Here is a 27,562-nt window from a genome sequence, read left to right on the forward strand (position 1 = left end):
ATCTCAGCGTGGCTTGGTTGACAGTCGAGATTGGCAGCCGAAAATAGAACACCCGCTTCGCTGGCCATTCAATCATCGCCAGGCCAGATCTGATCAGGGACCGTCACAGAACCAAACTCGTCACTTCTTTTGTGTTGTTCGCTGTAATTTTACATCGCCCTTGTCGGCCCCTTCTCCTCAACCACCAGATAGGGTGAATTTTCTTTCTTGAGGCCCTTTTATCTAATTCTTTTTTGTCCGCTTCGGTCCCGTCCCTTTGTTTCGTGACACGACGTCGATTTCCTGCCTGTCATCTGTCGTAACAAAACACATTGCGTCTAGACCAAAATCACTTGCGAGAGCCCTCCATCACTCCTAGAACACCAACCGACCTGATCCAAGCACACCTACGAACTACAGAGACACTCCAGCCACAGGCATAGGCAGCGCCGATTGCTAATACCCTGGACGACGATCGAAGCCCCGCGACCCCGAGCTCTCTCACACGTATACGCGCACGCCAGGACGCGAGACGTCATACTCGAAACGGGAGAACCCCCGATCGGGCTCTCCCCATCGCGCCTCCGCAACTCCCCGCCAACTCCCTAGGGCTTCGCCCCTCGAAACCCCCTTCCACCACCTTCAAGATGGCTGTCGCGTCGATACAAGACCGGACTGCCGAGTTCAAGTCGGTCTTGGCGCAGGCTCAGCGGCGGCAGGCAACCGCCAAGGTGGGCGCGCAGAGGCGATCGCTCCTGACGGACGCGCAAAAGGCCGATGCGAACGGCTCGGCTCGGCCACGCAAGTCCGACTTTGCGCGTCGCGCTGCCGAGATTGGGCGCGGCATCGCCGCCACTATGGGCAAGCTGGAGAAGCTGGCGCAGCTTGCTAAGAGGAAGACGCTGTTTGACGACAGACCCGTCGAGATCAACGAGCTGACTTTTGTGAGTACTTTTTTCCTTCTTCGATGCCCGTTTATAGCTTTGCGCCTCGTGTCCCCAGCAACTGGAACTGACCCCGCGGCAACCCCCTTATCCAGGTCATCAAGCAAGATCTGTCGTCGCTCAACCAGCAAATATCCGGCCTGCATCAGCTTTCGCGGCAGCAGCATCCCAAGGCGGACCAGGAGGGCGAGCATAATAAGAATGTCGTCTTCTTGCTCCAAGGCAAGCTGACGGACGTGTCGGCCAACTTCAAGGACGTGCTCGAGGTGCGCACCAAGAACATCCAGGCATCGAGGTCTCGGACAGAGAACTTCATCTCGTCGGTGTCACAGCACACGCAGGCCCCCGCCCTGCAGGCCTCGGCGTCACCGCTGTACGGCACCCCGAGCAGGGGGACGCCATCGCCCGGCGTGGACCTGCTCAGCCTCAACCCTGGACCCAACAGCCCCGCGGGTGGCGTCGCGGGCGATCAGCAGCTCCTGATGATGGAGGAGGCGCAGCCGCAAAACATGTACATCCAGCAGCGCGGCGAGGCCATCGAGGCCATCGAGAAGACCATCCAGGAGCTGGGCGGAATCTTCGGTCAGCTGGCCACAATGGTGTCGGAGCAGAGCGAGATGATCCAGAGGATAGACGCCAACACCGAGGACGTGGTAGACAACGTTGATGGTGCGCAGAGGGAGCTGCTAAAGTACTGGTCCCGCGTCTCGGGGAACCGGTGGCTGATAGCCAAGATGTTTGGCGTGCTGATGATATTCTTCTTGTGAGTCCTCTCCTCAGACCCTCGCACTCGCAAAGTTATAAGCTACACGGGACATCACTAACCGACGCCTTTTTCTACAGACTTTGGGTCCTCATCGCTGGATAGACCGGGACTGGGTCAAGGATCGGAATACCACAGTAGAGGCGACGGCCATGACCACGCCAGTTATATCATGCATTACTACCGGGAAATGGGCGGCGGCGGTGTTTCTCATCCCCTTTGATATTCTCGGCTGTTTATTTTATTGTTTTCTATGTTCCCTTTCCCCTGTACCACCACCAATAGTGCCCTCATCATCCCTTTCTCATTCTTGATTCCCGCTTGCGGTACATCACCGTTGCAGCATCACCCCAGCATAAACCTCAATTCTTGAGCAAGCGATTGGGCCCAAGACTTGGGCCAATCTGCCAGTAAATAGCATGTGTTTAGACAAAGACAAGGAAACTCGGAGGCCTTTTTTTTGTTGTGTTTTGACACAAATTTTGGGGTTCCTGATTCTCGCGTGGAGGTGAGCTGGGTTCTAGCCGGCAGGTTCCTGACTACAGATGCGTCACCGATTCCGGACGTCTAGGACTAGCACCTAACCTTGGTTGCATTAGTATCTTGCCTCGGCCATCGGTAGCAGACAGCGTGAAGTGTCATCTCGCTTTGGCTGATGGCCGACCTATCCTGACCTCAGCTCGGTCAATTTCAATCCCGAATCGTAGCGTGGAGCCACCAGGTTTTTCCACCTCACCAGTTCACCCGCAGAGACCCCGCGGGGATGGGGAATCGAAATGTCAAAACCCCGCGAGAGCCTCGTTCCAGAACCCGATTCAGGAGGTGAGGCCGAGTCATTCCTAGCAGTATGCGTAATTGATATCTAACACAAACATCCTACGATAGCCTGCCCGTCGGGGGATTTCATGGTGGGAGGGGACCACTTTAGCCGGCAGGGAAAGCACGAGGCGGGCCTCGCGAAGCAAAGAGGGGCATTTGTTTGTACAAGGAACATTTTCGTTCCAGGACAGATAGAAGCACCCACCCGGTCATTGCTCTGCTCACCGAACCCAACGCGACTTGCTCCTGTTTCTCCAAACCCCGTGGATGCCCCGTGCCCGCTACTGGACCCTCGCCTCGATCCCTCTGATTGCGCTCTTCCTCTTGAGAGGTTCGTGGACCGTGATGTCACCCCTCGCCCCTGTCCCACTTTCCATGTCCGTCAGGTGGCTCCTGGCTGGCAGGTTGGCGAATATTCGGCTCACAAACAGAACATCATTCTCCAACCACGCAACAGGAAAGCAAGATACCAACCCGTCACTAGCATCGCGCTACGTCAAAATGACCGACAAGAGCTTCACCCTCAACACCGGCGCCAAGATCCCGGCGGTCGGCCTCGGTGAGTACAGTATCCGGGACTCGCGCCCCGACAGCGTCGGAGAGGGAACCCCCGTGCTGACCACACCCTCCGGGCAGGCACGTGGCAAAGCCCGCCGGGGGCCGTCAAGGACGCCGTGGCCTACGCGCTCAAGAACGGCTACAGGCTGGTGGACGGCGCGTACTGCTACGGCAACGAGGCCGAGGTCGGCGCCGGCATCAAGGAGGCCATCGACTCGGGCGCCGTCAAGCGCGAGGACATCTTTGTCGTGTCCAAGGTCTGGGCCACGTACAACACACGCGTGGAGTTGGGTCTCGACAAGTCGCTCAAGGACCTGGGTCTGGACTACGTCGACCTGTTCCTTGTGGTATGTCTACCTTTCGTGTCTGAGGATTGCCGTGTGCCGATGCTAATGTTGGACCGCAGCACTGGCCCCTTTTGATGAACCCTGAGGGTAAGACACCTACATCTGCAGTCACTCCGATTCAGATAGTATGCCCTCTGGAAAACGCTGACAGTCGCAACAGGCAACGACGACAAGTTCCCCAAACTGCCCGATGGCTCCCGCGACATCATCAAGTCTCACAACCACGTTGACACGTGGAAGCTGATGGAGAAGCTCGTCGAGACGGGCAAGGCCAAGGCCATTGGTGTTAGCAACGTACGTTCTCTCCTGCGAACGTCCTCAATGCGTGGGCTTAGTTATTCTAACACTGTGTTCCAATCACTTGGGCCATACAGTACAGCAAACGTTACCTGGAGGAGCTGCTCCCCGAAGCCAAGATCGTGCCCGCCGTCAACCAGATCGAGAATCACCCGCAGCTGCCGCAGCAGGAGATTGTAGACCTGTGCAAGGCGAAGGGCATCCACATCATGGCCTACAGCCCCTTTGGCAGCACCGGCGGTCCCCTCTTCGACGCCAAGCCGGTCAAGAAGATTGCAGAGAAGCACGGCGTGCCCGTCACCAGCGTACTGTTGGGCTACCACGGTAGGTTGCCTGGGCGTCTTGAATGCAGGGCCGAACACGAACATGACTGTGGCTAACGCCGATGCCCTCTAGTTGCCCGTGGAAGCACCGTGCTCCCCAAGTCGACCAACGCCGAGCGCATCTCGGCCAACGCCAAGGTGGCCGAGCTCGACGCGGACGACGTCAAGGCGCTCGACAACTACTCGAACCAGCTCACCAAGGACGGGAAGCTGCACCGTTATGTCTACCCGCCGTTTGGCATCGATTTTGGCTTCCCCGACAAGTCTTGAGCAAACGAGCGTGCCTCACTCGGGGCAAGTCAGCGGCTTTCTGGACCTTTGGAATAAGTGGCAGCATATCTCTTTGGGACTGCGATGGATAAAATGAAGCTAGCCGGCGAGCAGCATCTGGCATATAAAGCTTTGATAGAATAGGGACACTAGATGTCGACAGAAGACAACGATCCGCTGCCTCCACGTACCTATAATGAGCCGAGCCTTTGAGGGCCCCTTCTTGCCAGCGAGCGCACGATTCCCAGGTAGCAGCTGGCGTGGCGGAAGACATCGAGCAGGTCCCTCTCGAAATGCCGTAGCGGACATGTGTGAGCGCCTGGACGGCGTGCCCGGTGATTCATCACAGCCGTACCTCCGGGACGCCGGTTTTGTTCCCCAGATGGTTGCTCAGGATAAACAACAGCCGTCATCCCGAGTGCTACGCACTGTTGAAATGGCTGGCAAAACTTGTTGGTATCCTGAAGGCTAGGGCGGCTCGCGACATATAAAAAAAAAAAGAAAAAAAAAGACATGCCACATGAGGCTTACAGTTTCCAAAAAAGTAAGCTAGCAACTCTTGGTTTCGATCCAAGGACCTCCGGGTTATGAGCCCGGCGCGCTTCCCCTGCGCCAAGTTGCTTGGGTGGAAAGCTTGTATGCTTGTTGGAACAGCAGCGCTCGGGATGCTACTATCTGCGGGCGTCAGATTTTTTCGCCATGGGTGTGACTCATTATGTGCCTTAAAACGCGAGATGACGGCTGCCCCTTGATATCGTCGACAAGATCCGCTTTTGGAGATGGAGGATTTGTTATTTAGCAGGGGCCAAGGACTACCAGGTCCCGGATTTTCCGGAGGCTTGATGAGAATTGGGTTAAACTACTTTGAGATTAGCGCTCTCGCAATACCAGCCGTTGTTTCCCGCTAGTGAGTTTGCGTGGGTTGCTGCATGCCGAGCCCGGCGGGTTGGACGGGAGTGGTCAATGCCCAGTAAATGGTAATCACGACATTGCGTAGGTTTTATCGTATTCGGATTTCGAATTACCGTGTATCTCCAAATATGGCTAATCCATTTAAAACGAGGGTATCTCCGGCACTGAAATCCAACCGTGCGTGATATAAAGAGAGGGTATATAGGCGGACGCGCCGCAGACAAGATTACGTGAAAAGTCACTCATGGTTCTGGCGAACATCGGTCCCATCAGCCGCGGCGCAGCAAGCATGGCATGTATCTCCAGATGCGCCGGATGCACTAAACCCAGAGGCTACACGCGGACACGACCACGCCTGTCTCAGCCTCCGTCGTCTGCAATTATTGCGCGACCCGGACATCGCCTCCAGACTTGGAGGCGGCCTCCTTCTCGGTCGGTGTGGCGTCGCCCGGCGTGGCCGCGACCGGCGTGGGCTGGGCCTGGATAGCGACGCGCGAGGCATGGCGCCTCTTGCCCGTGGCGTCGGAGCATATGAACCGGAACGTGTTGGCGAGGGTCTTGCGGCCCTCCCATATGGGGAACAGGCCGACGGCGCCGAGCGAGCCGAAGATCCAGATGATGCCAACGGTGACCCAGCCGGTGAAGAAGGGCTTGGAGAAGACGTAGCCGGAGCCGTACATGGGCATGGGCCAGAGGACGAGGAAGGCAAGTCTGATTTGGAAGTGGGAGGTCAGCTTCCCTGATAAGGAGATCGGGTGGAAGCGGGAAAAGGGGTGCGAAAAAAAGAAGAGGACACTACTCACGTCAACACAATGGTCATGGTCTTGGAGATCTTTCCCGCGCGGACAAGCTTGCGCTGCTCCTCCTCGAACTCGTCCGTCGTCTCGACGTGGCCTCCGGGGACCGTCTCGATGTCGACACCAGCGGCGTCGGCGACGTCGTGGTCGTCGGCCTTGCGAATCGCCATCATCGACTGCCAGTCGTACCGATCGCGGCCGAAGATGAGGGTGAAGATGGGGACGAGAACCACGGGCGAGAGCAGTGCGACCACATTACCCGCAAGCATCGGGTTGTTGGATCCCGTGCACGCGACGTCGAGGGAGCCGCACTCCTTCTGCGCTGTGACCAGCCACGCGATCAGAGCAGCCACGAGGCCGAAGATGGGCGAAAGTGTAGCGGCCCAGCGGTTCTGGCCAGACCAGGTTAGGGCCAAGGTAGCGGGGAGGACTGCGGATGAGATGATTGTGCCCATCATGACATAGAGATAGCCCTAAAGCAAAACATTGATGAGCCCGCGTTCGCTATAATATCAGGGGAGAAGCATGACAGGAAATCGACGAACCATGCTGATGCCAGCGTACCACAGCCCAACCGAGAAGGTAGCGATAAAGGCCGCATAGCCAACCACGATGCAGTGGCTGATCCAAATAAGCTTCTTGCCGCTGGCCGATGGGTTGAAGTATGTTCGGTAGAGGTCGTAGGTAAAGATGGACGAGACGGCAATCAGCTCGGACGACGTCGCGGACGTGACAGCCATGAAGATGATGAGTAGCGTAGCCACGGCGCCACCCTTGCCTAGGAGCGCAACAGCAGCATAGGGCAAGGCTAGGCCGGCAGATACCTCGGCCTCGGACATGCGGTTCGGGTAGGTGGGGAACCGGGGGTTGCTCTCGAGGGCAAGGGCGGACAGGCCCATGGTTGTAGCAGTCAGCCAAGGGATGGCAAACCACGAAAGGCCACCGATGATGTACCCGGGCAGGGCGTGGACAGGCGAGGCAGCGATGGCTTTTCTGGGTTAGCGCTGGCACAACTTTTCAACAGCGTTCATGGCAGAAGATCCTCACCTTTGTTGTAGTAGCCATTGTCCAAAAAGACAGTTCCGAAATTGCCGACAATGTTGATAACAAAAAAGATGGCTCCCTCTCGCGACTGCATCGTCAAGTACGAGCCGTCCTTGTTGCCCTCGACAGGGTGGCGTGCGGCGGCCTCGACCAGGAGATCATAAACGGCCGAGGGAGAGCCTAGGACGTCGGAGCTTGCGTAAGCCGAAAGGGCAAAAATGATAATGATAACGAGAAGAATAAAGGTATGGACCCAGTCAGTCAGAATGGTGGCCTTCAGCCCGCCGACCATGGTATAAGCCACAACACCGACGGGGAGCAGGTAGATGGCAGCAATGGTGTGCATGCCCGTCAGTGCGTTGACCGTGGCCGAGCCGCCCACGATCAGCATGAGGGAAACAAGAATGTTGGTGACCAGTCCGAATACCATAAAGGTGACATGGGCGGCGGTGCCGTAGCGGGCCTTGATGACCTCGAGGAAGGTGTGCGCATTCGGCGCGCGGCGCTTGAGCTCGATGGCAAGGGTCGCGAATAGGAGAATCTGCACCGTCGCGCCGCTAGCATACCAAAACGGCCCGGAAACGCCGTAGCGGCTGGTGGAACGGTCAGCACGGGCGAGAGCAAAGAATGGCAGAAGCAAACTCACTAGCATACGCCCGAAGACTGCAGCAATGTGGCGGCCCATGTCCACGACGATACAACTGCCGACCCGACTAGGCCCGACTTGACGGTCCTGCCGGCCGTGTTGAACATCTCGGAAGTTTGGACCTCGGCATTGTACCTCTTGAGAATAAATGTCACCAAGATCATGCCTAATCAGGTCAGTCCACGGTATCTATTCGTAGGCCCCTTTTGGGCTCGTCCCAGGCGGCATCGAGAGGTGGAGGAGGGTTGCCAAGTTCAGGGGCAGTGGACCGGACTTACCAAGTGCAAAAAGAATGCCCAGGCCTAGGACGATGCCATAGCCAGTGCTCTGGTCAAGGGCCGCCGTCCCAGCCATGATGAATACAGTGTCGGCTCGCTGCAAGCTAGGAAGTGAAGGAGAACGGCCAATGGGTCTAGGACAGCAAAGTCTGGGGACGATGGACTTTTGATTTCTAGACAAGGCGTGAACTCTATTGCGGGGAAGGTTGGACAGCTTATATGCGACGAGGATCTCTCCCCGACGTGTCATCGCATCTCTGACCCCCGGTGACCTCCATCTATCTGGGACGAGGCGGCGTAGCACTCAGGTACATAATTCGATCAAGCGCGAGATAAGGCCAAGGGAGGGCTTGAGAAGCTTGGGAAGCTTGTCGGTGCTTGTCCCGCAGTCGGCATATCTCCCCCATGTCGTCCCACCCGCCCGCCGGCGCGGCTGGCATGACGCTAGCCGGTTGGATCATTGGTTCGCGGGAGACATGCGCGGGTGTGGGCGCATGCTGGGAGGGCGCATGTGCATGGGGCTGAGGACGGGGTTCGAAACGGGGCAGGGCCTAGGCTCGGAGCCGCGGAGCGCGCTGATAGTGGCGTATCCACGGTCGCGCGAGCAGTTCCGCAGGGCGGGATAGGGCTTGGGGAAAGATAAGCAAGATCAGCATGTGTCAAACCATGAACAGTAAGCTCAAACATGTAGGCAGGGATAGATAGATGCGGGATCGGATTGGAGGACGGGGTGGTATTAGCGAGGGACCTCGGAATCATTGTAGAGCCATCGGCATAACTGCTTGGCCAGTTAGAATCTGCCTGAAGCTTGACGCCTCTAGAACGCTGCTGTGCAGAGGGCGAATGCTCTGACGGTTGGAATTCGCCCAGGCGCCGCTAAACGGGACCTTATCGTAGGTTGTCCGGTGGGTTCGTCTGGCTGATACCACTGATGCTGTCATGGCGGTCGATGCCGTGGCAGGAGGGCTCAACAGTGGAGGAGACTCGAGTAGAAAAGTCCTTGTCACTGTGGCGGAAGGGTGGGGTCTTTGGATGCCTAGCTCTTCACATGGTTGCGGAGATAAGCGCACGGATCACCAGGAGATAGATAGCTGCGAGAGTTGACGAATGGATATTGCAAATTCCAGGGATGCCGCTGTCGCCGCACTGCCGCCCGCTGTCCAGCGGCGGGAGCCGGGGATTGTTTGGTGTGTGAACCCTGCAAGTTCCCGGTGCATCGCGGGAATGAGCCGACTGACTCAAGCCAGCTGTTCTCGTTCTGGGGTTGGTGATTTTCACACAGTGTGCATTTCTGGCGAATTGGTGTGGGGAATGAACACCATGGAAGGAGGGCCTTGCAAACCAAAAAAAAAAAATAGCAAACAACCAACCAACCAACATCCCTTTTTTGTTGGATAAATAACACCTACTCTATTCTGTGCGGGTGAGGACATGCTTCGCTAAAAAGCGACGAAATTACGATCCCGTTGGGACTCGAACCCAAAATCTTTGCCACCGGAAAGCAACGCCTTACCATTAGGCCACAGGACCGGTGCCGATTAAGTCCGACATTACTGCTTAAGTGGAACTGCGGGACAGCCTTCCACCCCACAGCTGGAACAGGCTGTGAATACATATGATCTGAAAATCAGGCTTGGATACAACTTCCTTCCTACCAATAGGCTTAGCGGCATCAAACCAACACTGCCATTTCCCAAACATGCCATCTCTGAGCCCAATGCCTTGCAGCCTCAACCCTCTTCACGCTATTGACCCTCTACTCCATATATGGGGTTTGACCAAGGGGAAAGTGATGCCGTGATCACGGTGTTAGGCTGACAGCAGAGCGACGCCCGTGGCGGAGTGCGACGAGCATGTGGCACAGGTTCAAGCCTCTGTTCTTTGCTATTGACCGCCAGCATGGAGCGCATTTGCGCCTCAGCCGGCCACCGGAGGCGCCCAGCCCGACGGGCAGAGAGCACAGCCTGCCCACCTCCCCCGTCATGGGAACTGAAACGGACGCTTCTGCGCGCCGCGAACTGCACTCTAGACTCCTAGCTCATCAAGACCTGTTTCTTGCTCGTCCTACTCAGTGGGTGGCCCTGTCGGTGACGAAAGAAGGGGACGCACAAACGACGGACTTCCGCAAACATGGATCCCCTCTCCGTCGCCGCCTCGGTGGCCGGGCTCCTCGGCGCTGGGGCCAAGATGGTGGCCTTGATGTCGCCTATAGTCAACAATAGCGACGCACCCCCGCTGTGCCGCGCCGTCCTCACCGAACTGTGCGAGGTCACCGCCACCCTGCACCAGGTTGAACACTTTATTGCTGGCCGCTTGCCCGACGGCGGGCCCGTCCCTCGCGACCGCTACGAGCTTGTCTTGATGGAGCAGCTTGCCGCTGTCTTGACCAGCTGCGTCATGACCAAGGACGACCTCGAGACGCTCGCCGACGACCTCGGCCTGGTCTACAGCGGGACGGGCATATCGGGCACTTTCGACCGCGCGCGCTGGGTGCGGAAAGAACAAGACATCGGCCGCGTCTTGGCCCGGCTGCAGAACCACAAGAGCTCACTCAGCTGTATGCTCAACGTTTTCTCTGCCCGGTCGACAGCCGATATCAAGCACTTGGCTGACCGACTACACGCTCTCTTTGAGCAGGCCATGGTCAGCAGCCCGACCCTGTTGACAAGACTTGAGCGGTTTCAAGAGAGCGGGGGACTCGATACCGAGGTCGAGACCGCGCCAGGGGACGCGGGCGAGAGCGTGTGTGCGGCCGACCCGCACACCCTTGGGGAACTTTTTCCGAACAGCAAAGACGCGTCAGATGCCCGCTCCGTGCGGAGCGTTGGCTCGCGGATCGCGTCCATAAGCCGCGGCTGGGAGTCGGCGCTTCAGAGTTCGTGGGTTTACCGCTGGCAATTTCTTGCGACCTCGGACGGCCACTCGGAAACATCCATCACCACCTCGACGAGGAGACGGGCTGCCGCTTCGATTTTCTCAGCCACCAGCCTGGCGGACATCTCGCACTTGTCGCAATTCTCGCTGCCAATCCTCATCTGGGAGATCGGCAACAATCGGTGGTATAGGGGATGAGGCGGCAGACCACGACGGCGGGGACCCCCGCACTGCCCATCATGAGCCGCCAGTTGAGGCCGAGCTGGACGTCGTGGTCGGGAAGCCGATGGGATAACGAGGCGCGTCGGCAACCGGAACGCGCGCAGTGGGATGGTGGCGTGCCCGATGTAGACGACAGTGACCGTCATGGCCACAATGATGGAGCGCGCCTCGGGCTCGCGGCGCAGGATCTCAGCAAACCAGGCCATCAACGACGGGCCGCCGGCGTTGGTGGCAAAGGTCAGGAAGTAAAAGGCGAGAACAACTCGGTCGTCGGCCGGCCAGCCGCACAGCACGGCCAGGCAGGTGTCGTGAGCGGCGGCAGACAGCACGCTGATCTGCGTCGAAGACGACGACGGACCCGCGCGGCACCAGCAAGGGCTGGCGGTGGTTGAGCCCGCCGCCCGCGGGCAGGACCCGTATCACGCGCCGCGGTGCGGGCGTTGACGGGCGCGGGCGGGTACAGGCGCAGCACCTCGCGGAGCACGGCCTGCAGGTAGGGCATGACCTTGAGGTCGGCGCGCCGGAGGTCCGAGGGCGGGATGGGGTTGGTGGCGACTCGGTGTGGAGCTTGGAGAGGACAGAGGGGTGGCGGACGAGGATGAAGCTATCGCGGCATGGTCTTTTTGTTAATAAATAGGAGGATAGGGCAGCAGGGGATTATATGGTGGCGTGGGGGGAGACTCACAAGGTCCACGACAGAAGACACGCCGTCGTGTCCCGCCCCGCGCCCAGGACGTTGACACTGGCGGTTGGGTTGATGATCTCGCGAGCGGCTCCATGGTCCCGGAGCTCACCATGCAAGTGGAGACCATGATGGGCAAGAGATTTGACATTGCTGTAACACCCAGCTTGAGTCGCCAGCTCGCCGAGAGACAGCGCGAACACGGAGATGTGACGAAAGGCTCGTTCGTACGCGTCCACACCCACTCGAGCGAGTCTTTCGATATCCATGCCCGTCTCGACGTCGGCGAGTTCAAGCCCGTCAACCAGTGTGACATCACCGACAGCCTTTACTCAAGGCTCCATCTGCTGCTCAAGCACCGCACCGCGGAGGTGCCCACTACCGACGCCAAGGGTGGTCCTCGGAGCCTCGGAGCCGTCACGAAGCGCCGTACTGCGAAGCGAACAGTTTTGCGGACAATTTTATCGGCCGGGCGAAGGTACACATCAGGTTCCTCGCCCGAAATCGGTCTCGCATCCGACATTACGCTCGATCCTAGGTATATATTTGACTTGAAGCAGGCCAGGTGAGATTTCGCTTCAGATAGCTGGGCCTCGGAAGGACTGGTCTCCATTCTTTGCTCGGTGAGAAGCCTCACACCCCTGCGCCTTCCGTCTGCGGCCAAAGTATCTGCGGGCCATGATCGCGGCTTCCTGGAGAGCATACAGGAGGAGCTGCCCATTTCCCCGCTACTCCCGACATGAACAGATTGCGATACCCGATAACCTCAAGATCTATGCCATTATCTTGGCTGTATCTAATTGTCCATTCACCGCCCGCCACTCTTGCCACGAACTGACGCCTAAACAAAGGCGTGTTTGGCAATGCGATTTGTTGAAAGGGCAGAACAAAGGCCACCGTCACGGATCCTTTACCGAACAGCGGACATCCCAATTGTTCCTGGACACACAATACAGCCGCACTCAAAGCCGCACACTCTCTCATTGTCGTCTGCCTGCTACCCTGCGCGTATAAATATCACCGGGAGCCCATTCACGTAAGTAACAGTTCACCGGAGCCCATAGAAAGAAAAAAGTCACAGAATTTGCAGCATTTATAGCGTTTACGGCATTCACAGCGTTTACAACATTTACAACAAGCCCATCCTTTGCCCACCTGGTCCCAACTATCATCCAAAACTTGCTACGAAAGTCGTCAAAACTCGATCCACCAAACCAAAAATGGAAAACACAAAGGGAGCCGACCTGTTTGCCAGGCTCGACTACGCCAGGTACAACGGCGCCCCTGACGTGTTCTTTGCAGGCTTTGAGGGAGCATGCAGAACCGGCTACCACGTTGGCAGGATGGAGCGCGACGTCACGATCCCTACTGCCGGTTGCCCCGAGAAACAAGAATTCCTCGAGAAAATGGGCGTCGACCCCGCAGCGCCCGGGACGGTGGCCATGTACATAAAGCCCAAGCACTCCGTCATGGACAGTGGCTTTCCCGCCTTCGGTGGTTACTTCAACATCACCCAGGGCTGGGCCGTCATCGAGCACGTCTACTACGACGGCGAGATGGTGTACGGCACGAACCACCCCCGGACGGAGCGCGTCTTCGCCTCGGAATGGTTCTACCACTTTTGGCGGTCGCTGGCCGAGCAGGACCCCACGTACATCATGGGAGGCAGGGGCGAGCTGCCCCCGCTCCGCACCGTCGTGCTGTCCCAGATCACGCACGAGGCCACGCACCGGCTCCTCCACGGGCTGAGCGCGCGGTCGCTGTACCAGAAGCAGGGCTGGCTCACGGCCGACGGCACCGAGTCCTGGAACCCGGCCGGGGAGGCGGGTAGGGTCTCGGCCCTGCAGACGTTCCGCCACCTGTTCGGGCTGGGCATGGGGAGCTTCCTGACGCGCTCGCTGACGGACCACCACATCGCGTTCCGCAACATCAGGCCCGTCGAGATATCCTGGCGATATTCGGTGGAGACGAGACTGATGGAGGACCCGTTTGTGGCAGGGAGGGCTGCGTACTGCCACGACGCTTATATGGCGATAAAGCTTGCGTGACAATACCGGGCAGGCCTGGGTTTGCAGGCAGGGGAGGATGGTTTTTTGGAGGAAAGGGAGGCATATCAAGCAGCTTTAGCATTCCTTTTCCATATAGACAAGAACAAGAAAACATCACCTCTGTCGCCATCGCTATTCACCGTAAAAGCCGCACCCAGGCCTGTCCACGAATGCCGTGAGTGATTGTGCTTGTGTTTTACCGCAGCCATGGAAGCTGAGATGGCAAGTGGAAGAGAATTGGTTGACTGTTCCAGGGATATCGACTGCACGCAGCGAGATTGACTCTTGGTCTTATCCGCAGATGCTGCTTGTTATCCAGTCACTGAGGTTGGGTATACGAATCCAGCTCCTGCCTTCAGGGAACGACCAGAAGCAGAGCTTGCTGTAGCGAATTCGCGCCCTGTCGGGATGGTACAAATACTCAAGGCCACGGAGCTCCAAGCCTCGGAAATGCCAGAGCAGACAGACACACGAGCCTCGTGCCGCCTCCGTACATATCTACTGGAAGCATATCTTAGCATAGGCACACCGGAGGGGAAACAAAACCCCTCACCCATCCAAAGCTGATCGCAGGACGGCCGGCACGCGATGGACGAACGAAGGCTCGTCGTCTACGGCGCCGGCAGGGGCGAGCACCCGCCCGAGTCTGTCGCCGACGCCCAGGAGGACACCGAAGAAACGTCCGAGCGGCGCTGGATCTTCGCCGAGTTTGTCGAGGGGTACCGGGAGTGCCCGGAGCCGGGCGCCATGCCCACCTGCTACGGGGTCGACACCCGAGGCTGGGCTCGGGCGGACGCCCCGCGAGGCGCCGCGCCTCAGATCCCGTACAGCCTGGGAGCGCCCAACAGCTCTGTCGCCTATGGGGACTTCTTCTATCAGGGCGGCGGCGGCGGCGGCTATGGGGGCTACGGCGATTACGACGGCGACCAGAAGCAGAATCTCCTGGAGAACGGCGGCTACCAGGCCCGGAACCCTCCAAGGCCTGGGGGCGAGTGCGGCTACGGTGGCTACGGCGGCCACGGAGGTTACGACGGCTACAGCGGCGCCCACAAGCCGGATGGACCTGAGCATGGGGGTGGTGGTGGCGGTGGCGGTGGCGGCGGCGGCGGCGGCGGTGGTGGTGGTCGATGCGTCCCGCCCTAGGAACCGCCGGAGCCGGAGCCGAAGCTACGGGCGGAGGAGCCGGAGAAGCACAGCGAGGCGAAGACGAAGAAGCAGAAGAGCGCGAAGAAGCAAAAGAGCGCGAAGAAGGGGTCTGCGGGTGATGACAACAAGGTCCTCAGGTTCTTGGCTTGCCAGACGGACATTTTCGGCCGCGAGATTCCGAAACGCCGCTGGCGCTGAGGGGCGCGCTTTTTGCAGTAGGTACGTCAGAATGATAGTGGAGGACAATGAAGTGCTCGTTTCACCTTCTGAGCCTCGATCTGGGCCAATGATCGTACACGGTTCCAATTTGGGTAAAGGTAAAAAGTGGACCAAGGGTCGGTCGTACACAGGAAATGCCATCTTCCTCCCCTCTCCAGCACCAACCCGCCGCTCACAGGCCCAGGCCCACGTCGCGCTTGCACTTGGGCGGCCTGCCCGTGAAGGTCGAGTTGATGTCGCCCCACTTGATGTTGCTGAAGACGACGGCCGGGTTGGGCTGGACCTTGACGATCTCGGACGGCTTGCCCTCGGTCTCGCTGCACGGCGGCGAGTCGAGCCAGTTCATAAAGTCGCCATCGCTCCACCAGACGCTCATGGCCAGCACCATGCCGCGCGCCATGGACTCGCCCATGCCCTTGAGCCCGCCCAGCTCGTTGAAGCGGCGGGCCTCGCCCGGCTTGGAGTCGCACAGCGGCTGCGTGAGCGAGTTGAGGTTGGGGAACTGGGGCAGGTTGACGGGCGCCTGCGGGATCTGCACGCCGTCCTGCACGTAGATGCGCTTGATGGCCTGCAGCACCCCGCGGCTGTCGGTGGGGAACTGCGTCACCACCGTGAAGGGGCGCGTGGTGTCGACGCGGAAGTTCTTGCCACGCCCGTAGTGGTTCTTGTTTCCGAAGGTGTATGGCTTGTAGGTGCAGCCCCACTGGAGAAGAGGAAGAAAATGTTTGTTAGCGAACTAATGTGTCGTGTAGTGCTTGTAGCCCCTGAAGCAAACGCCAAGAGGTAGTCCAAGAGGTAGTCGGCCGGTTACTAACCTTGTCGCAGTTGCCGTCTAACTCGCACTCGGCCCCCTTGCACTTGAAGAGTCCCGGCTTGTTGCAAGTGTGGGGTGCAATGCTCTCGGCGGCGCTGTTGGCCTCCCAGATGTCGAGCTCGTTGCAGCACGAGCCGCTGCCGTCTAGGTTGCCGACGCCGTTGATGAAGGGCGTCGTGAAGCACTGGGCGTCGCAGTAGCCCGTGCCCATGAAGGCGCCGCCCTTGTTGAGCGGCTCCTTCTTCTTGCCGCCGTCGGCCTCCATCTCCGACATGTAGAGGGCGCCGTTCATGCCGCAGGGGAGCTTGGACACGTCCACGTCAAAGGTGAACTCCTGGCCCGTCAGCTTGATCATCTCGTACTGCTGCTCGCTCTCGGCCAGCAGGTAGACGCGCGGGCTGACGACCGAGCGGCCGTCGGGCTGCAGCTGCTTGAGCGTCAGGGCGGCGCCGTTTGTGAAGATGCCGTGGCGCGTGTAGTCCGAGATGCCGTCGGTGACGCAGTTGCGCTGGCACGTGGCCAGGTCCGGGCACGCCGTCGGGTTGGCCGCCTTGCCCCAGTCGCCGCAGTTGCGGTTCATGGGGTGGGCGAGCGAGTCGATGACGATGGCCGAGTTGAGCGGCTTGCAGCCGCCCGCCGTCGTGCACTTCCACGTCTTGAGGCGCGGGTGCACCTCCCTGGTCGAGCCCACGCCCTGCGCGCCCGCGAGGGCCGCCGACAGGGCCACGGCCGCGCCGGCCACGGTGGCGAGGGAGGGAGACATGGCGGTTCTGGGATGCTTGTGCGGCGGCGTTGCGGCAGCTGGCGGCTGCGTCCGGGCTCGAGGGGGGAGAGGGAAAGCACAAGTAGATGGTCGTGCCCTGCTTCCAGCGGCGACGCATCAGGTGTGGCAGCCATGGTGCCTTTTTATGAGGAGAGAGGCCTCGGAGTGACGGGGGAGGTCGCGCGAAAGCTGAGATGGCCGAAATTTGGGGTAATCAAGGTCGGTGCAGGCGTCGCCGCAGCGGGCCGTTCGTCTCGAATAGGGAGGGCTCGCCGGGGATGGGCTCGTCGGGCTAGATAGTGTGTGACGGGTGTCGGGCTGTGTGAGCTATCGCCGAGGGAGGAAATGCGGGAGCACAGGCTCCGCGTGCGGAGCAGTTGGTGTGGGCTGTTCCTGCATGTGGCCAGCGGCCAGGCATCCCCTTTTGGCCGCGGCCATCTTGGAGAGCTTCTTGCGGAATAGGCTGGCTGGCCAGCGGGTCCAGACGGCGGCTCGGTTGGAACATGGTCCCTGGGGACAATACCGACAAATATGGCGCCTGCCGCCGGGATGGCGGGGCTGCTGGCCGCTGCCGACACCAGACCACGAGTCTTGGCACCCAAAACCACCACTGGCCTCGCTTACTATGTAGTAGTCCCTCGCCACGAGCCAATCACGGCAAGGCACAGCGGCGGCATCTCGGTCCACAGCCGATGAAAACACGCGGGGTATCACGGGGCTCAAGTTTAGCCTGGGTGCAATCCCAGCCCGCGGACACATCCTCCAGGCGGCTGTTTGCTGCCGCCGGCACTGACACTCTTGACGGCTTTGAGGAGGCCAGAACTGTGCGATTGAAGGAAAAATCAGAGCTTTCTCCGACCATCATCTCCACCATCGAGGACTCCCGCGTGTCTCTTGTCCACAAAGAATACCCGAGGCCCGCTGGGTTTTGCGTTACAGGGCGTACTGAGGAGGCCATCACTTCAATTTAATGTTCCTGTGTAGAGAAAGTGTGCGCTTCAGATGACAAGTCACCATCCAAACTTATCCTACAAGTAGTTTTTCTAGGGTCACGTCACTTTCGGTCTCCAATTTTATGCATGTTTTCCTATTTCCTAGATTGCTCCTGTTGTTGTCTTGCCAGTGTCCCATGTGCTGCGAGTCGAGAAGCGACCCCTTCATCCCCCTTGTTGCAGCCTGGCCGCCTTAGTAGCGCTTGCCAAAGTGCATGCCGACGTATCTACCCTGGCTAAGCTCGCGCACATGGCGCGACCTGGCGACGACAAAGTCCGAGGACAGCAGGACGCCGTTGCTGAGGCGCATGATCGTGGCCCGGCGGCCCTCTCCATCCCACTCCGGGGTCGGGGCCACGACCAGGGCCAGGGCCTCGATGGCGGGGGCCCACGACGTGAACCAGTTCCCGCCGGCGAACAGGGCCTCGGTCACCACATCCTCCTCCTCGCAGCGCCTGAACGGCCCCCACATTTCGTGGTGGTCGACGTCGCTGTCGTCGCCGTTGTCGCTGTCGTCGCTGTCGTCGCTGTCGTCGCTGTCGTGCGGGGCCTGGACGGCCTCGCGCACCAGGAAGCGCCGCGTCTTGCCATGCGGGGCCAAGACCGCCTCGCGCACCAGGAAGCGCCGCATCTCCAGCATGTCGTCGGGGTCGACGAGCGTCTTGGGGAAGTCGGACCGCAGGGCACGGATGCCGGCCAGCAGGCGCGAGAGGACGGCGTACGACGGGGTGTTGTCCTTTAGCTTCAGCAGGGCCTGCTTCACCTTGATCTTGAGGGTCTCCTTTGTCTGCAATTCGCCCTCCAGGACGAAAGTCAGGAGCGTGAAGAGGTTTTTCTCAAAGGTGCGGTATTCTTCGCAGAGCCACCTCTTGGCCTCTGGAAGGGACTGCGGCCTAATGCAGATCTGGATCGCCTGAGCAGGGGTGAGGTTTTGCTTCAGCTCATCGAGCGACGTTGGACCGGTGAACAAAGTCGTCTTGGTCACGTTGCCCTTCTTGGCCATGCTGCCCGTCTTGGGCGTGCTGTCTGTCGTGGGCACGTTGTCCTGCATGGTGTCGTCCGAAACTGTTCCGAGAGTTTTTGAGGGATGTTTACCAGTACAGCAGTATCGCCTGAAGTCTGCGATGCTCACTGGGTTCCTAGTTTTGTCTCGAAGCGCAAGTGGATGGTGTCGATAGCCGAAGTGCAAGTGGATGGTGTCGATAGCCGAAAAGTGGAAGAGAAGCTGGCAAGATGGCGCCGTACAGAACGAAAGAGTCATGTTTTGATGCACTTGCATAGGTACAAAGCCAGACTCATCTCTCGGTAGGTAGATCTCCCGTGTTTGTCACTCACGGGTGGTCTTTGTTGTAAACTTGGTCTTTGTTTTCCTTTTGTTCATTCTTTTTGCACGTTGCTCCCATAATTCGGCCGGCTACCACCAGACCATTGTCCTATCCGTGGCATATGATCTTATAATGAAATCAGTGCCCACATCACAAAGCGTGGAGAAGACTTTTGTAGTGAAATCTCTTTGTGGTATTTTATGGCAGAGAAAACATCAAAACAGTACGGCAAAGGGGCTAATTATCTGTCTTGTGCTAAAGGAGGTAAGCCTCAGAAGATGGAATAGGAAAACCCATGAGTGGCCGAATGCCATCATCGCCTAAAGATGCTCGGCTTGTAGATTTGATATGCTTTCCCGTATGATGAATCAACAGCTCAGAAGCAGGCAGGCTTCCAGTCAAATCCAAAAACAGCGAGAATATAGGCATGTCCAGAAATCTCATTCCTTTACGCTTCGCAAGTATTTTGATCCGTACACTGTCGACCACGCCCCTCAGCGGAAGCGGCCGTGGCTTTTGAGCAACCAGAATCCCACGCCTGCAGCCACGGCGGCGGCGCCGGCCACGACGCCCATGGCCCTGTTGAGGCCGGCCTCGATGTGCGGCGAAACGATGTTCTTGAACTCGTTGGGGTCGTTGGTGCGGGGGTAGGGGACGTCGGGAATCTCGTCGCCCAAGAACTCGCAGAGCTTCTCCCAGCCCAGCCCTTCCTCGAGGTTCAGCACCAGGGTCCGGTCCTTGGGCAGAGCGGGTTTGACCTTGGCCATGCTGTTTTATGGGTTGGTTTCTCTTGTGAGCATCATCTACCGCACTAGGGCACCACTCGAGCTTTCCCAAGGGCGTGAGAGACTCACTAGTCGCTGTAGAAACTCCTCAGGTTGGCGTCGCCCCTGTCGTCCCACGGCGGCACGCCGCCGGCGCAGTGGTCCCACAGCCTGCTCCCCATGCGGAAAAGGTAGTAGTTGCGCGCGTCCAGGAACTTGAGGAAGCTGAGCGGGAAGCTGCGCACGCCCGTCTCGAAGCTGCCGATAGAGCTGCGGAACGACTTGGCGAAGCCCTCGGGCCGCCGTTCCGTCAGGATGAACTTGACGTCCGGGTCGTCCTTGTATGCGTCGAGGATGGCCTCTGGGAAGTAGCTGGGGCATTCTAGGACGGCCTGTTTTTTTTTTGTTTTTTTTCGTGGTGGGGAATTCGGGCATATGTCAGTCAGTTCTTGGTGGCCTTTCGGCATATGGGCAGGGGGGAAGCTAATGCTCACGTCGTACTCGGCCCACCACTTCTCAAAGTCTGCCTTGTCGTATGGTTTTATACCCGATTTGGGGTTCGTATGGGACTCGATGGCCTCATAAAATATCTTGGGGTCGTGGTGCTTGCCGCCGGCATCGCCGTTGATGATGACGATCATGTGGAGGGTGTTGTAGCCCAGGATGCTGAGGGCCTTGTACAGGCCCAGGGTCGCGGTGCGGCTGCAGCCCATGCCGATGATCTTGGTGGGCCGCTTGACGGGCGGGTCGGGGAATTTGTCGATTGCGCGCGACATGACTGCGGTGGAGGAGACGGGTAGAAAGAGGGAGCTGGAGAAGGGAGCCAGCCAAGTTGCAATCCAGGATGTGAAGAACGGTGCCCTAACGGCTATTAATGCATTTTGGCCAGCAGGGAAAGTGCAAGCCTGCGAGACGGTCAATAAAAAAAAACAGGGGACGTGGACCCGCCCTCGCTGCATCACAAGTCGGTTGGCGCTGCCTGGCTACGGATTGAAACGTGCGATAAACGCATCCCCGCATGATTTGCGGCGGCCAAGAGCCCAGCCGGGTTCGAGCGGGGGTGGGGCCACGTAAAATGCGACGGTGATGGAAGGCACGCAAGCAAAGAAGCGAATCCAACCAGCGCCCAGCCATGTAGACCTCCTTGCCCGGGAGTCGGGTCGGGGATCGGAGTTGGCGCCCATGGACCGCATGAACCCGAAGTTGTGCACCATGCACGACGGGTCGTGGCCCTTGCCGCGGATCGGGCTGTCCTCGTGTTTGCCGAAACCGGTGAAATGAAAGGGCTCGCCGTTGATGAGAAACTTGTTGCCGGCTATCTTGACTGACCGGATCTCGACCGACACGTCGTACGAATCTAGAACCTCGTCCCCGTCCGCCACTATCTCTGCCCGCAGCTGGTAAAGGTAAGCCGCGCCTGGCTTCCAGAGATGCGGCGAGGGAACGTTGATGGAGCCTGTGAAATTGTTGACTGACCCAACCGTGACGTCCTGTTCGTCGAGAAGCGTTACCCGCACCCTGCCGCCATCTGAAACGCTGATTTGGCGTCAAACCGTCGTCGACGTAGACGCGCCCGTGGTACGTCGCGGCGTCGAGGCGGAGAAAGTACCCCTGGCCGTCAAACCACCTGGGGACGGTGACGTAGCGCTGGTAGTAGACCCAACCCACGTGGTTCCTGACCCTGGCGTCGACGAGAACGTCGTTGTAGCTCGCGGGGACCGGGATCCACACCTCGGGCGGGATGGCTTTTTGCCAGGCCTTGTCTGCGTCCGGGTCCTCGACACCTGCGCTACCTAGCGCGAAGTTCTAGATACTATCGAGGTTGATGACGGTCCGGACCCGGTTTGCTTGGGGTTTGAGTGACTTTTTGTCGGCGGTGTCATATCAGCATACGCCGCCACATATCACCAAAGGCAAAGAAGGCAAAGAAAAAGGAGCTTACAGCAGTGACATGTCATAATGGGATAGAGTTGAAGGTGGACGCTGAAGGTGGATATTGATGTGATGTTAAACCCCGCCGCTTGCGCAGGACAAAGAAAACTACAATTTAAATCAGACTTGATTTCGACCAGTCGGAAGGAAGCCGTGTCTCGTGTTTCCTAACCAAAATTCGCTAATGATGGGGGATCTGGATTGGCGAGATCACCGGCACGCGCGGATATCTTCGCTGGCAATGCAAGGCCCCGGAGCCCTGGCCCAGGTCAGATACCAGCCCCGCTGGTATTACGGCCAATCCATCATTTCCCGCTCCTGCACCGCGAGCTTGAGAAACTCCTGGAAAACGGAAATATCTAGCGACGTGCACTCCCCGGGGATCGATCTCACGCGGCATATGGGACAGGGAAAGCCATCGTCTGTCTCGCTGTCGCTGTGTTCCTGCATGTCGCGGAAACAATTGCTACCCAGGATGTGCCCGCAGCCTTTCAACACTGTGCCACTCTCGGGGCCGACGTCCGCCGGGGGAGCGAAGCCGGCCGGCCTAAGACGGGCAAGGGTGAATTCGGCCTCCCTGCAGATGGGGCAGTAGATCGTTGGCGGGGGGCTGGTCCTGTCTGACCGAATCCACCGCTGTACCATGGCGAAGTTGCACGTCTCGCCGACCTCGGCGGCGGCGGCGGCGGCGGCGGCAGCAGCGTCTGTGCCGTCGGGCTGCGGCCACCTAGCGGCGGCCAGCATTCGCTTCTTGTGGGCGGCCAGCTCCTGCTGTCGGGCGGCGGACAGCCTATCCCGAGCGGCCGTGATTTCCCGCTCCGAGGCCAAGGCCTGGCCTTGGTCTGGCATGGACTGCTGCTGCTGCTGCTGCTGCTGCTGCTGCTGCTGCTGGCGCTGCGCTTCCATCACATCTATGAGCTGCCGCTGCATGTTCACGACATGGCCCGCGGCCGCGAGTTCCTGCAGGTCGTCCTGCACCCTGTCAAGCTTCGTCAGTTCCAGCTGCGCCCGCGCGCGCACCGCGACCTGCTCCGCCCTTGCGGCGCACTTCTTCGCCCTGCTTTCGAGCCGCTCGTGCAGCTCCAGCCAGGCCTTTTCGGAGAGCTCGCGATGAACGGTATCTGCGGCGAGGGCGTTCGGAGGAGTATGGCCGATCTCGAGTCCCTGGAGCACATCAGGAGGGCCCTCCTGTGCCTCGGCCGCCTTCCCAAAGGCCTGCAGGATCGACCTACTGGCAGCGCCCCAGGACGAGTCGAAGTCCCCCTTCCCGTACATGAATGTCTCCTCGTCGCCCATCAGGAGGTCAACGGGATGATGGGTACTATCCTTGCAATCCCAGGGAGACCGCACGAGAGAGCGCAGTATATCGTTGTGCAAGGATTGCATCCCCTCCTTCGGCACTGTTTGGTAAATCTTGATTTGAAACCATAGCCGAGAGAGCGCCCACAATTTGGGGAATCCGGGTTCACCCATCATAGGGATTGGAATCTCCAACTCTGGCATGCTGGCGAATATGTCCAAAACCTGCTGCATGCCCAACCGGCACGGGAACCGGCACGTGGCCATTCTCCAGATCTGTTCCTCGAAGTCTAGGAATGCGGCATCCACGTCCCCCCATAGAAGGAGCTTCGGAGTTGCCATCCTTTCAGGGTGGCAGGAGGAAGGGCACGGGACTTGGGCGAGGTAGGCAAGACCTGGAATCTCTACAGACCAAGAACTGGGAGGTAGCTGGCACTCCCGAGGTTAAACCCCATCCAAATTTATAAATTTATAAAAACGCCCAGGCGTAGTAGGCGCCAATGGTTTTCGTATCACACTTCACCCCTTTGTTTCCCGACGGGAGGCAGGGCTTGGCACGTTAGCCCGCCAGAATGGCATTGCTATCCCTTTGTTCGATGGCGTAGCATTAGGTGAATAAAGAAGGCTACTGAGATTCTAGGCGCCCTGGGCCATTAGCTTCCGCACCAAGTATCCTCCGTTACCCGCTGCCGGGCAGAAGGCCTAATTACAGGCGCACACAACAGGGGCTGCTGCTAAAATAGCACGACAGCACACCCGGTATCTGCTGCTATCAAAATATTTGAACTGCCAAAAGGAGGTCACAATAAGCACAAACTTCAAAGCAGGATTGTCGATGCTTGGTGCCAAAACCCCAGGCGGTGCTGCCCAATATTCACCACATCCTAGCGTCGTGGTCAACGCCAACGCCAGCTCCATAGCTGAAACTCGCACCAATCAGCGAGGCCGCGAACTCTGGAAGCGGGCTGCAAGGTCCCTTGTCGCAGCCACGGCGCCGCTGCTCGTACTTGTCCATGCTTAGGAGCCTCGTCACCCCCGAACCGTCCTCGCCCCCGCCCCGCAAGACCCGCCACGCCATGCGCCCAAACTTGACCACCTGGAGCCCTTTGCCGGCCCGGGCGAGGCGGGACGCCACGTCCTTGCGCCACCTGCGGCTCCCGAACGTGTGAACGAGGTCGTCCACCTCCATACAATCAGGCTCCAGGTCCATAATCTGGGGCCACGGGATCTTGCTCCAGCCCCCGAAATGCATTGGGCAGCCGAGGATGAGCTCGCGGAGCTCTGGTAGGGTCCTCAACCCCGCTTCCAGCTGGTCCATGTTGAATATGCCCTGATTCTTGCCCTCGCTTCTGGTGTAGACCAAAAGGCGGCTTGAGCTCGCTGCCAAGCCGAAGAAGGGCCCCCAGATTGGATCCTGGCCGTCCGGCCCCGGTGCTTGTGGGTTGTCGGCCGCCTCTTTGGCCAGAACGGAGAAGATACCGTTCTCGTCGCCCCCAGATGGATAATCTCTCGTGTCCCAGAGCTTCAGGATGACCTGACCCAGCCCAGACCTTTTGCGAATCTCGGCGTTTTGTATCTCCGAGCTGACTGGGACTCCGACCAGTGGGGCCAGGAACTCACCCAGAGATTCTAGCTCGACGTCAGTAGCAAGCCCCATTTGCCGGAGGTTCGGGGTGCTATCTTTGGAAAATGTCTTCCAGGCAATTCTGTTGTCGCCCTCCTGGCTCGCTTCCGGCCAGTAGAGGTTCCCAACATCGAACTTCCCTCGATTGTCGATGTAAACCTCTTGGAGCTGCGTAATGTCGGTGAGCTTGGAGAGGTATGGTGCCTTAAGAGGTCTGGACTTGGCGTCACACTCCTTAGGTGCATCGCTGGGCGCAAGCAGGGACTTGGCGTCACACTCCTCAGGTGCGTTGCTGGGCGCAAGCAGGGACTTGGCGTCATACTCCTCGGGTGCATCGCTGGGCGCAAGCAGGAGTCCGAGTCCAAGCCGGAGAGCCCTGAGCTTGAGCGGTTTGCCTCCACTGTCCTGGTATTGGTCGCAAAGGCTTTCCAGAAAGGGGGCAAGGAGACAGCCAAAGTCTTTAAACAGCAACCGAATACAATCGATGCTGAAACTCAGCGTCAGCTCTTTGAGGTCTGGGCAAGCAAGGAGGATCTTGAGGATGTCGGCCTTCCAGTCGTGTTTGAGCCGTTCCATTGGGTCGTCCATCTCGGCTATCGTCAGCTTGGTGAGGCCGGAGAATGGGACCAAATGATGCATGTCTGCCGAAGCCAGGGCTGACTTGACCGCTCCAACATAGCCCTCGTCGTCGGCACAATGGCCGGAATCAGTGCAGGAACCTTGGCCGGTGGGACGCATCTGATGACCCTGAGCCAGCTGCCAATCCGCTGGTGGATTCGGGTCCGGCGCCGGCTCCTCGGCGGGCTGATGGAACAGCGGATTCCAGCGATATCTCGAGGCCTGGTTGTCGGCAGGCTCATAGATCATGACAAAGGACTTGAGCTTTGGACACGAGAGCAGGATGGTCATCATGGTCTCTTGCAGCAGCGTGCCGCCGTCCCACCTGCGGAGCTCTTGCGTTAGAGTGGACGCGGGGAACAGAAGAGGGCTTGACGGAAAGCCGCAGGACCTACTCGAACTCCTGGAGCATGGGCATGCGTCGGACAAGCGCCCTCACGACCCAGTTGGTGGGACCATTGTGATTAAAGTCGCACTGCAGGCGGCGGACGTGGCGGATGTGCGGATTGTCGGGCAGGGACTCGAGGAAATCTCGGTTGTGGCCCTTGACGGTGGTGATAATGTCCATCTCGGCGTAGAGCTTGGGGGTGAAGGCATTATGGAAGGCCTTGTTGACCAGGCAGAGGTGGTGGAGCTGTAGCTTGTTGTGGATCTGCACGCAGCGAGACCGGCCAGTGAATATTCTTGCCGGTTCGTTTACCCCTGTCTGGCTCCAACAGCGCGTCTGACTGGGTGTCGACTTACATGATCCGCAACGCACCTAAGCAGCGCCGCGTCCTGGACAAATGACGCCCTCCCGGTTCGCTCCATGGTCTCGTGCGTTTGTTGCCCCGGTGCGTTGCTGCAACCCGTCTGGGGGTATTGTGGATTGTCGAGGAGAGGAGAGGAGAGGGGGTGGTGGTTCTTCGAGGGAGGATTTTGAGGATGGCAGCTGGGAATTCATGACCTCAGCCCAGGCACCAACAAACAGGCCTTGGGTCACGTGAGACCTTGGAGCGAAGGTGCTCCTTCCCAGTCCGTCTAGTGGAGATTCGGCCGTCAAATCAAAAGAGGATCTGGGGATCGAGCTGTTGGATGACTGAAACGTGCATGAAGCCAAGACCTCTAAGATTGGCCAGAGCTGGGCGGAGTGGATTCGCCGGACCAAAGTTTCCGAGAAGAAGCAAAGATATGGCTCTCGGAAGTCGCTCCTTGCAATCTTGATGTACGAAAGAGCCAGCGTTAGCGGTGAGGATTCCGGCTATAAAAATATGTCATCGGTGTTAATTCACTCGTGAAAAGCAAAAAACAGGCGTTTAATCCCCTTGGCATACGTCACAACCAGCTGCCGTGCATTAGCTTGTGCTAGTAAAGGCGGAATCTGGTGCGTGTTGTTTGTCAGCCATCTAGCTCACCATCCTCGCGGCGCGGGAGGGCGGAAGTTGGGTGATCCCTACGGGCATCCAACGCTGCCATTCTGATTTCTTGGTGAGGAACCAGGGTCAAATGATCTTCTGTTTGAATTCTCCGGTGTCCATTTTCTCAGCTGGCCCCTTGTTGTCTGGGATGTTGGGTTTAACCACAGTACAACGCGTTATCCATACAACAAGACCGTATTAAGGTACACTATATGTGACGTCATTTCCTTGGTAGCCGAGTTCGATTTGTCACGCGCCTTAGGTAAGAGCGCCCTGCCCTTTCCGTGGCACCCTCGCGTGACTGCCTATATGTATCCTTCCAGACAAATGTCTGGCGATCAGGTTTCGTTGGCACCACCAATTCCCGGTCAGGCATAACACGAACTCAACAAATCGAGTTTGGCGGGTGACTTTCACGTGAAACTGTTACGGTTTCCAGAAAATATGCACTCCTGGTGTAAATCCTCTCTGATGATCTCAACTCGTCTTTTTCCTATTTTCTTTTTGTTTCTTTTTTGTTAGCACTTTTGTTTCCTGCTCAGTTCTATCATCGTGTTTCACTAGTAGGATCGCCAGCTTTTTTATATAACAAACATGGGTATGTGGCCAAGGCCCTTCGACACCTCTGGGAGGTCATGTCTGGGTGATCCTTTGAGGCTACGTAGGAGAGTCACGTGACTGTCCAGTCCATCTTCCAATCCGCCCGTTTCAGCGGAGGCGCGTGTGTGGTGGTTCGTCTCAGTGTGGCAGTACTAGAATAAAGCCCCTGCTCTTTCACCCAAAAGGCTTCAAACTCACCGATGCCAAGCCCGGTCCCGGGACCTGTACGAAGCTCCGAAGACGGTCGTTGGAAGGTTTGGGGTTTG

General features: G+C 58.5%; 13 protein-coding genes and 2 non-coding genes across 15 annotated transcripts; 5 read left to right on the forward strand and 10 right to left on the reverse strand.

Moving 5' to 3' along the window:
- The first annotated feature begins 51 nt into the window (after positions 1-51).
- Positions 52-2,189, forward strand: GGTG_04867 (integral membrane protein sed5). Its single transcript, XM_009222665.1, has 3 exons — positions 52-923; positions 1,019-1,686; positions 1,767-2,189. The coding sequence occupies exons 1-3, from the start codon at positions 627-629 to the stop codon at positions 1,789-1,791; spliced, it is 990 nt and encodes a 329-aa protein (XP_009220929.1). The 5' UTR covers positions 52-626; the 3' UTR covers positions 1,792-2,189.
- Positions 2,190-2,292: 103 nt separating this feature from the next.
- GGTG_04868 (hypothetical protein) lies at positions 2,293-4,610 on the forward strand. The gene is made up of 8 exons (XM_009222666.1): positions 2,293-2,508; positions 2,572-2,836; positions 2,963-3,064; positions 3,142-3,410; positions 3,470-3,497; positions 3,571-3,704; positions 3,785-4,031; positions 4,104-4,610. The coding sequence occupies exons 2-8, from the start codon at positions 2,773-2,775 to the stop codon at positions 4,298-4,300; spliced, it is 1,041 nt and encodes a 346-aa protein (XP_009220930.1). The 5' UTR covers positions 2,293-2,508; positions 2,572-2,772; the 3' UTR covers positions 4,301-4,610.
- Positions 4,611-4,850: 240 nt separating this feature from the next.
- GGTG_20084 lies at positions 4,851-4,922 on the reverse strand. Its single transcript has one exon. It is a non-coding gene; the product is annotated as a tRNA-Met (tRNA).
- A 670-nt stretch (positions 4,923-5,592) lies between these two features.
- GGTG_04869 (hypothetical protein) lies at positions 5,593-8,053 on the reverse strand (the record flags this gene model as incomplete). Its single annotated transcript, XM_009222667.1, has 6 exons — positions 5,593-5,923; positions 6,016-6,482; positions 6,555-6,997; positions 7,057-7,646; positions 7,700-7,865; positions 7,978-8,053. 6 exons carry the CDS (start codon positions 8,051-8,053, stop codon positions 5,593-5,595), a joined length of 2,073 nt encoding a protein of 690 aa, XP_009220931.1.
- Positions 8,054-8,434: 381 nt separating this feature from the next.
- GGTG_04870 (hypothetical protein) lies at positions 8,435-8,918 on the reverse strand (the record flags this gene model as incomplete). The annotated part of the gene is made up of 2 exons (XM_009222668.1): positions 8,435-8,605; positions 8,802-8,918. 2 exons carry the CDS (start codon positions 8,916-8,918, stop codon positions 8,435-8,437), a joined length of 288 nt encoding a protein of 95 aa, XP_009220932.1.
- A 517-nt stretch (positions 8,919-9,435) lies between these two features.
- Positions 9,436-9,507, reverse strand: GGTG_20085. The gene has a single exon. It is a non-coding gene; the product is annotated as a tRNA-Arg (tRNA).
- A 63-nt stretch (positions 9,508-9,570) lies between these two features.
- On the forward strand, positions 9,571-11,093 carry GGTG_04871 (hypothetical protein). The gene has a single exon (XM_009222669.1). The coding sequence runs from the start codon at positions 10,108-10,110 to the stop codon at positions 11,047-11,049; it is 942 nt and encodes a 313-aa protein (XP_009220933.1). The 5' UTR covers positions 9,571-10,107; the 3' UTR covers positions 11,050-11,093.
- A 1,345-nt stretch (positions 11,094-12,438) lies between these two features.
- On the forward strand, positions 12,439-13,916 carry GGTG_04872 (hypothetical protein). Its single transcript, XM_009222670.1, has 2 exons — positions 12,439-12,791; positions 12,873-13,916. Exons 1-2 carry the CDS (start codon positions 12,619-12,621, stop codon positions 13,801-13,803), a joined length of 1,104 nt encoding a protein of 367 aa, XP_009220934.1. The 5' UTR covers positions 12,439-12,618; the 3' UTR covers positions 13,804-13,916.
- A 475-nt stretch (positions 13,917-14,391) lies between these two features.
- GGTG_04873 (hypothetical protein) lies at positions 14,392-15,147 on the forward strand (the record flags this gene model as incomplete). The annotated part of the gene is given in 2 exon segments (XM_009222671.1): positions 14,392-14,934; positions 14,947-15,147. The coding sequence occupies 2 exon segments, from the start codon at positions 14,392-14,394 to the stop codon at positions 15,145-15,147; spliced, it is 744 nt and encodes a 247-aa protein (XP_009220935.1).
- A 193-nt stretch (positions 15,148-15,340) lies between these two features.
- GGTG_04874 (hypothetical protein) lies at positions 15,341-16,745 on the reverse strand (the record flags this gene model as incomplete). Its single annotated transcript, XM_009222672.1, has 2 exons — positions 15,341-15,871; positions 15,984-16,745. The coding sequence occupies 2 exons, from the start codon at positions 16,743-16,745 to the stop codon at positions 15,341-15,343; spliced, it is 1,293 nt and encodes a 430-aa protein (XP_009220936.1).
- A 327-nt stretch (positions 16,746-17,072) lies between these two features.
- On the reverse strand, positions 17,073-17,504 carry GGTG_04875 (hypothetical protein; the record flags this gene model as incomplete). The annotated part of the gene is made up of 1 exon (XM_009222673.1): positions 17,073-17,504. One exon carries the CDS (start codon positions 17,502-17,504, stop codon positions 17,073-17,075), a length of 432 nt encoding a protein of 143 aa, XP_009220937.1.
- Positions 17,505-17,806: 302 nt separating this feature from the next.
- On the reverse strand, positions 17,807-18,998 carry GGTG_04876 (hypothetical protein; the record flags this gene model as incomplete). The annotated part of the gene is made up of 2 exons (XM_009222674.1): positions 17,807-18,296; positions 18,345-18,998. The coding sequence occupies 2 exons, from the start codon at positions 18,996-18,998 to the stop codon at positions 17,931-17,933; spliced, it is 1,020 nt and encodes a 339-aa protein (XP_009220938.1). The 3' UTR covers positions 17,807-17,930.
- Positions 18,999-19,208: 210 nt separating this feature from the next.
- GGTG_04877 (hypothetical protein) lies at positions 19,209-20,785 on the reverse strand (the record flags this gene model as incomplete). The annotated part of the gene is made up of 3 exons (XM_009222675.1): positions 19,209-19,830; positions 19,917-20,218; positions 20,321-20,785. The coding sequence occupies 3 exons, from the start codon at positions 20,783-20,785 to the stop codon at positions 19,557-19,559; spliced, it is 1,041 nt and encodes a 346-aa protein (XP_009220939.1). The 3' UTR covers positions 19,209-19,556.
- A 24-nt stretch (positions 20,786-20,809) lies between these two features.
- GGTG_04878 (hypothetical protein) lies at positions 20,810-23,399 on the reverse strand (the record flags this gene model as incomplete). Its single annotated transcript, XM_009222676.1, has 4 exons — positions 20,810-21,223; positions 21,303-21,619; positions 21,769-21,809; positions 22,054-23,399. The coding sequence occupies 4 exons, from the start codon at positions 23,397-23,399 to the stop codon at positions 20,810-20,812; spliced, it is 2,118 nt and encodes a 705-aa protein (XP_009220940.1).
- A 532-nt stretch (positions 23,400-23,931) lies between these two features.
- On the reverse strand, positions 23,932-26,109 carry GGTG_04879 (hypothetical protein; the record flags this gene model as incomplete). Its single annotated transcript, XM_009222677.1, has 3 exons — positions 23,932-25,624; positions 25,695-25,951; positions 26,044-26,109. The coding sequence occupies 3 exons, from the start codon at positions 26,107-26,109 to the stop codon at positions 23,932-23,934; spliced, it is 2,016 nt and encodes a 671-aa protein (XP_009220941.1).
- Positions 26,110-27,562: the final 1,453 nt, after the last annotated feature.

Source organism: Gaeumannomyces tritici (genome assembly GCF_000145635.1).
Source record: "Gaeumannomyces tritici R3-111a-1 unplaced genomic scaffold supercont2.2, whole genome shotgun sequence".
Classification (NCBI taxonomy): domain Eukaryota; kingdom Fungi; phylum Ascomycota; class Sordariomycetes; order Magnaporthales; family Magnaporthaceae; genus Gaeumannomyces; species Gaeumannomyces tritici.

What these genes read in the sequence shown, in the direction of transcription:
- GGTG_04867 (XM_009222665.1), top strand. Translation starts at nt 627, where the DNA reads ATGGCTGTCGCGTCGATACAAGACCGGACTGCCGAGTTCAAGTCGGTC. An exon ending in AGATCAACGAGCTGACTTTT is followed by an intron (nt 924 to 1,018) that starts GTGAGTACTTTT and finishes CCCCTTATCCAG; the next exon opens with GTCATCAAGCAAGATCTGTC. An exon ending in GTGCTGATGATATTCTTCTT is followed by an intron (nt 1,687 to 1,766) that starts GTGAGTCCTCTC and finishes CTTTTTCTACAG; the next exon opens with ACTTTGGGTCCTCATCGCTG.
- GGTG_04868 (XM_009222666.1), top strand. Translation starts at nt 2,773, where the DNA reads ATGCCCCGTGCCCGCTACTGGACCCTCGCCTCGATCCCTCTGATTGCG. An exon ending in GATCCCGGCGGTCGGCCTCG is followed by an intron (nt 3,065 to 3,141) that starts GTGAGTACAGTA and finishes CCCTCCGGGCAG; the next exon opens with GCACGTGGCAAAGCCCGCCG. An exon ending in CCTTTTGATGAACCCTGAGG is followed by an intron (nt 3,498 to 3,570) that starts GTAAGACACCTA and finishes CAGTCGCAACAG; the next exon opens with GCAACGACGACAAGTTCCCC.
- GGTG_04871 (XM_009222669.1), top strand. Translation starts at nt 10,108, where the DNA reads ATGGATCCCCTCTCCGTCGCCGCCTCGGTGGCCGGGCTCCTCGGCGCT.
- GGTG_04872 (XM_009222670.1), top strand. Translation starts at nt 12,619, where the DNA reads ATGCGATTTGTTGAAAGGGCAGAACAAAGGCCACCGTCACGGATCCTT. An exon ending in ATCACCGGGAGCCCATTCAC is followed by an intron (nt 12,792 to 12,872) that starts GTAAGTAACAGT and finishes CGGCATTCACAG; the next exon opens with CGTTTACAACATTTACAACA.